This window comes from Mchenga conophoros, linkage group LG5 (assembly GCF_057382185.1).
Source record: "Mchenga conophoros isolate Kocher_MC1m ecotype Shallow Benthic linkage group LG5, M_conophoros_male_GT1.1, whole genome shotgun sequence".
NCBI classification, from domain to species: Eukaryota; Metazoa; Chordata; class Actinopteri; order Cichliformes; family Cichlidae; genus Mchenga; species Mchenga conophoros.
The window spans coordinates 17,273,523-17,282,778 of record NC_140530.1 but is presented as its reverse complement, the minus strand read 5'-3'; the positions used below and the strand labels follow the sequence as shown (position 1 = coordinate 17,282,778).

At 42.2% G+C, this 9,256-nt stretch overlaps 1 protein-coding gene across 1 annotated transcript in view; it reads right to left on the bottom strand.

The window, feature by feature from the left end:
• Positions 1–899: 899 nt before the first annotated feature.
• The window catches only part of LOC146574219 (leucine-rich repeat neuronal protein 2-like), a 9,578-nt gene continuing 1,221 nt past the window's right edge, over positions 900–9,256 (bottom strand). The window contains exon 2 of the mRNA XM_085273680.1: positions 900–4,390. Coding sequence (XP_085129806.1) covers positions 1,598–3,967 — 2,370 coding nt within the window. The 5' untranslated portion in view covers positions 3,968–4,390 and the 3' untranslated portion in view covers positions 900–1,597. The remainder of the gene's footprint in view (positions 4,391–9,256) is intronic.

Genomic DNA, 9,256 nt, shown 5'->3' with positions numbered 1-9,256 from the left:
AAACAGGACATGTCGCTGCAAATTGTTTGACACAGCATCCTGGGGGGGGGAAGCAAGTTAAAGGTGTCATTGTCATTAGAAGTTGTAAAAGTTGCCCCAGGTGGACTGCTCAGTCTCTCTCTTCCACCTCGCCTTGCATCAACTCATTGGCGATGTTTGTCTCTTCATTCATTTCATTTATTTATTCATTTTCAGGCACAACAAATACCTATATTGAACATAAAATACACAAAACAAAATCTCTTGGTGAGGTTATGCGATTACGAGCAGTAAAATTGTATTGATGGAGTTATTGGATGCTTTGGCTTCAAAGATATTCCTGCAGGGACTCCGCTGTAAAAAAAATTTGTGACCACATACTCTGCTGATTTTGATTGGATCTTGCAATGAACATAGACAGACTTCTCATACTTTATCACACTGAAGTAATTATAAATTTGCAAGATAAATACTTGATCTGATTCACACTGCTGACAACTGAGCCCAGGCTCTTACACTGGAGTCACTGGAGCAGGCGGTACTTAAAATACTCAAAGAGAACCTGAGTCTAGGGACAGACATGTAAATGTAGGATTGCGACTTTTACAATGAGACAGCCTTTTTGGGACTGACACTGCAAACCCTAGCTCAGTTCCACTTGTTATCCAGCAGGGGACACACTGCATCTTGTGTTAATTTGGTAGGTTCCAGCTATCCTGAGCTATTATACCTATTTCTACCGTGGAGAAATGATAATTGCATGCAGATGAGGAAGGGGCTGTAGCTGTAGATGAATCAGTAAGAAGATATTGATGCAGGAACTTTTCTGTATTTCCTCGAACCCTAATCAAATAGTGTATTTTCAGTATTTTTGAAATTGTTTTGAGGTCTGGAAAATGAAAAGAAAGAGTAAAAACGAGTAAATGGAAAAGAGATTTTATTGTGTGTAGCTCAAAATAGAATTTAACACAATCACTTTCAGATCACTTTTATTTTGAAGCAGAATGTAGGATGTTAGGCGAGGAATCCAGATGAGTATGCTGTACATGTAGCGTACTGCAAGATGGACAACCCAGTCCAAGATTTGGAAAGCTAAGCAGAAGGGTTGTTACATCAATCACTTTGACTTACAGAGTCCAAAAAAAACAGGGATTTTGTTCAGTGTCAGTCTTAAGGCAGACTTTCATCTGCTTTGAGAAACTCATAGTTCAGTCTGTGGAACACACAGACGGCAAACATGACAAAACCCTGGAGGTCTGAGCTGCTCCCGTCGGTAAATATAAGTCTCTGGCTTGAATCAGTCTCTGTTTATTTTCGGTCCAGTGGTCATCGGCAGCTCTGGCTCATTTGTTTCTCCTGTGCTCACTCACTGTACAGCAGGAGTTTGATTGTCCAGTTTTATTTCCCTGGTTAGGGGTTAGACATTTACAACACATCTTAACACAGAAACAATGTCAATATATACTTTATACGGTATATAAAATAAATACAAATCTCTCTCTCGCTTTACGGCTTTCATCTATGATTCCCCTCTTCTTAATAACAAAGTGTGTGTCTGACATTTTGTGTGTGTGTGTGTGTGTGTCAGTGTTACTGCATTTAAGTGTGTACAATTATCTCAGCAGTTCTGATGTAGTAGCAGTTTGTCGCTCTGCTTTGGCTGAGGGTCGTCACTTCCTTTTGCCTTTTGATTGAAGATCAGAGCTTTGTAACCCCTTATGTCATGATGGAAGGTATTATGGTTCTTTCCTGTTCCCTCACCAGGCTCACTGTCCCAGCCCTGGCCTGCGAGCAGCAGTATGATCGCGAGGAGCAGTAGTGTGACTGCTGTGGAGGTCAGCTGTGGGTTCAGCTGCAGGCTGGGCTGGGGTTCAGGGGCATCCTTTGTCCTGAATGAAACGCACTGAGGCTTTCTGCTCTCTCTTAATCTCCTGCTGGCATGCTTTGTGCCCTCACTGATTCCTAAATGCATACAGACTCTGTAATATGTCCCAGCCTGCAGGTGAGTCAGGTTGAAGCTCTGTGTACCAGCAAGGATGCGTGTGGTGTATGTGGGCGAGTGGGCCTTGGAGAACATGGCTTGCCAGGACAGGCGGGTTGAGGGGAGGTTGTGTCCACTCTGCCAAGACAGGATAGCATAATGTTCTCTGATCTCTCTCACCTCGAACCTGGCATCTGCTCTCAGTAATTGAAACTTCTTCAGGTTAGCAGCTGCCCCCCGGTTTCTTCTCTTTTCTCTGTTATGGACACCTACATTAACGCTGCGTGTATCTGCTCCTAATGCATTCTCAGCCACACATGTATACAATCCCGCCTCTCTGGTGCTGATCTTGCTGATCTCCAGAGTTCCTTCAGGCAGTACCCGGTAGTGTTTGAGGAGCTGACAGGGAATATTGTCTTCATTCTGCTGGCGAGGGGTATTGGCTTCAGATGTGAGGTTGAATTCTTCAGAAGTCCTCCGGCTCTTGCAGGGGAGAGGAGCTGAAGAAGCTTTGGATGCATGCATCGGTTCCGGATGAAGTTTCAGACCAGAGGGGGTCACCCAGTATAATTCAGGCTGTGGATCTGCAAGAGCTCGACAGTGCAAAACCAGTTTGCCGCCTTCACGGACCCCTACGAAGGAAGGCAGAGAGCTGGCAGGAATCATGGGAAGACACAAGGCTGACATCTCTCCTGAGGACACATCTCTCACCCTGCGAGCTCTGAGTTCTGGAGGTTCTGAGCATAAGGTCGCCTGGGGTTGAATGAAACGCACTACTCGGGGAGTTTTCGCATCTGCTTCGGCGTCTTTCTGGGGATGAGAAACCTCCTTGGCTGCCCAGTGAAACAGGCAGTCACATCGCAGAGGGTTGGAGTGTAAGCTGACCTCTTGAAGATTTGGCAGGGAGAGCATGATGTGCTGGTGCAGAGCACTCAGTGAGTTGGAGTTGAGCATTAGACTCTCAAGCCTGCTCAGCTTGAGGAAAGCCTGTGGATGAATGTAGGACAGACGTGGGTTGTTTGTGATCTCAAGCTTGGTGAGCTCTGGAAGGTTCTGCAGGGCGGCCCTATCAATGGAAACCAGCTCCTCCATGTTGTTTAAACCGAGCTCCTTCAGGTGAACCATGTCTTGGAAGTCTCCTGTCCCAATCAGTTTGATGCGGTTCTTGTTGAGGTCAAGAAACTTCAATCCTGGTACTCTCCTGAGGGCCTGAGTTGGAACTTTACTCAGAAGATTATCATAGAAGGAGAGGCTCTCTAGGCTGTCCAGGCCTTCTAGTGCTTTTTCAGCCAAACCTTTTAGACCCATACCGCCAAGGACAAGACTCCGGAGGGATTTCAGGGCAATAAAGCCACGCTCAGGAAGCGACTCGACGGGATTACCCCCAAGCATGAGAACCTCCAAGCGAGGCAAAGCCTTGAACCATTGAGGGTTAACAGTGGTGAGTCTGTTGTTGTTGATATGAAGACGGAATAGCGAGTCCAGACCAATGAAGGCCCCAGGTGCTATTGAATGTAAGTAGTTGTGACTGAGAAAAAGCTCCTGCAAAGCTGGCAGTGATGCAAAAGAAGCCTCAGGAAGGTGAGTGAGATGGTTTTCCTCCAGGTGTAGAGACAGAAGGGAGGGAAGGGAGAAACGGTCGGTTATAGTCCTGACATGACTGAAGCGGTTCTGAGAGAGGTCGAGGTCGGTGAGGTTGGGGAGTCCATGGAGCACTGCAGTGTCCAGAACTGACAGGAGATTGCTCTGCAGGTGCAAGGTGTGCGTGTCCAGGGGTATTGGTGATGGGAGCTTAGTCAGCAGCAGATCATTGCAGTCCACAGTGGGGGCTTCGTGGTAAACGGAATCGAGGGAGAACCATGGCTTGATCTGACACACACACCTCGCGGGACACGAGACATGCCATGGTAGTGCGGGAGGTTGGGAGCCCATAACAATGGGCACACACATACCACCGAACACACACAAGAGACAATGTGACTGTAGAAGCACTAAAGCCGGCCTCATAATCCTTACAGGTGATTTAGACGAGCTGGAGAGGAGTTTGTTATGGAGATGTGCGTTCAATCATTTGGACAGCAATTTTTGAAAATCTGTAGTGTGAACAGGCACGCAAGCTATGTGTATATATCAGACAGATGGTTTAGTGTCATCATTCACAAAGTGGCACCCAATTAAAGAGGGACTATAATGTTGACAGACATCAACGGTGGTTTCACACAGAATTAAAAAGCTGAAATGTGTTTCTTCCCATTTGCTGAGCTTGCAGAGGCCCTACTGTAACCAGAGTGTTATTGTGCGTCTTTGATTGCAGTGGTAGAAGTGGGACTGCACAGCGGCTGTAGCTTGATGACGGCCTTTGCTTTCACATCATCAGTCTCACATCCTGACCACAAGCGGAGGACTCATAGCTCGGGGTGCGGCGGATCTCTGTTTGTCAGAAACAGAACAAAAGAGAGAGAAAGGGATTCAGAGAAAAGGGAGCATAAAAACTGTTTTGTACAGTCTGTTAATGCTGCATGTGAGACTTTAAATATAGCACAGTTTTGCTCATGTGCGATAGCAAGGTCATGGTAGAATCAGGCAGAGCTTTAAAAGCAGAATAGAGAGGAGATAAAGAAAAGAAGATGGACAAGAATGGGTAAAAAGTCCGAGATGAGAATGTCTGTTATTCAGTGTGAGATTTAGCCTCGACTCTACCGTTAGACACGGACAGAATGATGATTAAAAACTAAGAGATGAAGCAGGGAGAAGATTGTGCTCTGTTGTAATAGTATCTCAGCTGGCAGGAGAATGGGCAAATATGCAGGAATGATGAAATCACGTAGCATGTACATAAATATTTCACGCTGGTACTTCACATTCAGAGCCCGTCAGAGTATAGCGTCCCACAAATGTTATTCATTATGTAACAGTTAAAAAGACCCCAAGGTTCTTTTATGTTCATATCAGTGTTCTGTATTTAAGATTATAAAGGGAAAGACTCAGTGAATGTAATGCATGCACACACACACACACACACACACACACACACACACACACACACCAAAGAGACTTATTGCTCGGTATTCATGGTGCAAAACCGTCACACTAACACATCAAACATTTAGAGCATCATGCCGGTAATTAGCTGACCAAAACTGCAGGCACCCTACAGTGGGAAAAATTATGTGCTGTCCTTAGAAATATCAGCTTCTAGAAATCTGGTTTTAATCACCAAAGACATTTTTTTTTAAACTAGGCAAAGTATGACCTAAGCTGTAGGCCTAAGAGATAAGCTCAAATAATAATTATTAGAATTATTATTTCTTTTCACTTTTTGTTTTTTTAATTCACTTTAGATGTAATTACTTTCCAGAGTGGATGTGTGTTTATATGTGTGTTTTTAGCTTTCATTAGTTTTAGAGGCTTAATCTCTTGAATTACTATAATGTGGAGGATATGTGCCAAAGGCAAAGGCTGAGGAGTTTGGTACAGATGTTGCAAAACAAACACAACCTGAGTGTAAATAAACAAAACCTCTTCAGGCAGGTTGTGTTGTTAAATGTGACAGCAGCTGAGAGCGAGGAAATTTCCTTTGTGTTTTTACGTTTTATTTCAGGTAAAATGTTTTTTCATATCTCCTTAGTTAACTATTTATTACAACCTTGGTGACAAGGTATAGCTAAAATATTTTCCTGCTGTCTGTAACATTGTTACAACTGATGGAGGACGACTACATCAGCTCCCAAACTTAAGCTTTAAATTGCTTCATTAATCACTAGCTTTGCCTGACTGACACAGTGTGACTGCCCACTGTGATAAATGAACCAGTAAAAATAAGTAGCCAGTCGTACGCCATGCAAACAATATTAACAATCATAAAAAACTGCAGACATGCAAAAACAACAAACCCCCCCACAACAAATAGATTAAAAAAAACGCAGAAAAATTACTTTCAGTGTGCATAAAAATAGCCAGCAAAAGTCATTATATTTATTCTAGCAGAGACAACAACTACACTGATTTGTTGTAGGAAGCTCCAAACATACATGAACGTGACGCACAAACATTTTAATCAATACATTACTACATATTCATATATGCATGTTATATATTATATACCGATCTAAGCATATCTCGTCACAGTGTACTTCACCCTCTGGCTGGTATTTCACATCTTTATTTTCACCAGAACAAAGTATTCTGGAGTTACCTTTAAGTTATAATAGCTAAGGCTAGCCACATAGTTGATTTATTTTTGCAAATCTCCCATGTTATGATGACTCCTTTGGATACACTGTATATTGACAACAATTACTGGAATGAGGCAATGTGCAGTTTTAGTTCAGCTTGCAACACCATCAGGGAGATGTCTGATTTTTTTTCATTGCTTTAATCTACATCATGGCAGAAACCTCAAACATAGAGTCAGAGAGTTCTGACTGAGGCCTGTGGCAGATCTCAGCGCCATGGAGTGATGGAGCGCTTTGAAGAAGCAGAGGTGGTCACAGCAGAAATTGATTTGATGGAAGTTCTTTGAATTGAGATGCCACTGGATAACCTTTTCTCCAACATCGCCAAAACTGACCTCTAAGTCGGCCACTGATGTTACTTTTAGTGATCCAGTGAAAGTAACATCAGCTGAATGTCAAATCATGTCTCCTAAATTACTGTACTCCAGAAAAGGCCACCAAGTATTTTATGAAACGGATAACCACACATTCAGTGCAAAAGTACCCTGAACCTGCAATCTTTCTATTGGCCAGCAGGATGAATCCTGAATTTTGTGTCGAAATCTCTAGTAAAATGGTCCTGAGCTCACTTGACCTCGATCAACACTTTCCTGACAGGTTTGTGGGCTCAATCACTAGTTCCAAGTCCTATTGAGCACAACATATTCAACAGGTTGGACTACTGCTGTTGAACCCTCTTAAATTCCAGAGTGAATCCATCAAGTGATTGCCTGTCCAAGGCTTTGCGTTCCATTTCCGTCACTTGCCCTCTTCCCCTTCTCTTATTTCTCCCAGCTCTTTGTCTTCTGATGAGCAGAGTTTCCACAATTTTATCCACCTTCCACCATTTCAGCTATCTAGGGAAAATTACAAATAGCTGCCGGGGAAAACAAAAGCACTATTCGTCTCCTGTTTTGGTCGTACAATCATGCCTTCATTGTCCCAGAAGACTTCACATCCACTGCCAAACTGACGTGAAAGCAATTCTCACAGATTACTGGTCTAAACCCAGATGATGCCATTATAACTTTGCCACATAAAGTAAACTTTAAAAAAGATGAAAGCCCTGCTACGTCTGCCTTAAAGGTGTTCTACACAAGAACTTCTGTTCTGCGTGATAATAAAACTGTTTATATTTAGATGAATTTATACCCCTTCATCACGGTTGCAGAGTTTTCCTATCCAAACCGCTGCAGGCTTCAGTCTCTTGACTTAACAGAAGATCATGTACAGCTGATGTCTGTCGGCCAAATTACTATCAAGCAATAAAATTAATTGTCTGCCTCTGTTTAGAGCAGGTACGACGACAGTGAAAGCTATAAGCATCCAAACACCATATTATTGAAATGTATGCAAAATTTGTGAAACAATTGTTGTGGGTGCAAAGTGTAAGTCAGTGTCTGAGCTGAGACGCTAACGACACGGGAGCAGTTCCCACCTCCCGGGGCTCTTCTTACGCTTCTATCAGCCATTCGCTTTCATCTCCACTCTCTCATCTTTTTACAAGCAACCTGCTCAATAATGGATTTGTCATTTAATTTTGATGTCCTCCATTTTTTATCATTTGCTCTCAAAAGCTCATAGCAATTTTGGCAGTTTCAGGAGAGCAGAACAACGTGCTGATAGGTGTATACAAAGGGCTCGTGATGTGAGGACTTGTAATTTTGACTGTGGATAAATAATTTTTAATCACTATTTGTTGTTTATTTATCGGGGACTTGCACAATACATGTATCGTAACAAACAAAAGGGACCAATATGTGCTAAAAGCTTTTCATCTGTAGTTCATCGCTAATCTGTGGGCTTTTCTTTATCACTCTTTATCTCTTAGTGCTCATCATTGATCTGTACACTCCTATGATTCACATTTAAGCCCCACATATAACTGTATCCCGACTATACAAGGGCAATAAAAACAAAACTCAAAAAACAGCTGCACTGACACTTGAATTAAAATCCGTGTACATGTGTACATGCACCACCTTACCATAAGCTGTCTCACTACTAATTCATAAAGAATATTAGTGCTCCTCCAGTTTAATTGGACAGTGAAAAAAATGCTCACAATCAATACCACAGGTGAAGAGATACCACTTTTAATCCATACTTTCTTCTTCTTCAACATTTAAGTGCAAAAGCTATTTATTGTAGCTTCGAGCTGCTAGTTTCAAGATAATGATCAGGCTTTTTCTTCCAGCTACAGGCGATTGGCTTTTCTTGAATGCACAAAAGGTTGTGTACAGCTTATTTGGACTTTATGTGTGAAACTACTGGTGTGTAACACCTGAAGGCCTGTAAACACACTTCGATTTGTAAAATCAGAGGAGTTTCCGTTTAACCACGCCTGCAAAGAATATCTTATGCTACTGGTTGCCTTTTGGGACTACGAGCACACTATGTCCTTGGCTCAGGATCATGGGATGCAAAATCAAAACAATAAAACCCACTGCTTACTTTTAATAACCATTTGTCATGAGTACACATTGCCAAAAACAAAAAAAAGGGCTGGAGTTCATTGTCTGATGTGTCGTCTGTTCTGGCTGTATCATTACTTAAATGCCAGTGCAGTTATTATTTGGTATCGGTGCTTTCTACAAAATTTGCTCCTAATAGAAATAAAAGCATTGACTCAGGCTCAGTAGAAGCTCTTATGGATTTGTCCATTTATGTATTTATGAGTTTTATTGCAACAGTTTTCAAAATCTCTTTCAAATCACGCCAGTCTTCAAAGAATAGAAAATGATGCGTATTTTTCAGGATTGTTAGATAAAGCTTATGTGCTTGGAGCTTGGCATTACATCTGTCCATGTCCCACCAAAACAAATTAATGGTACACATTACCATTCTTCCTGCAAATGGTTGCACTCACAAAACCCGCACAGACACACAAAAAGCAAACAAAATGTTTTGTATCGGCAGTTTTAAAGAAAACTGTGTTAGCACATGTATTTGTTTTGCTTGATGCACAGGCAATAAACTCTGCACCCGAGTATCTGCATGCAATTAAGTTCTTACTTGTCTACCTGAATAACAAGACTTGTATTAAATCTAATGCAGAATTAGCAAAAGAACATGTAAAAGC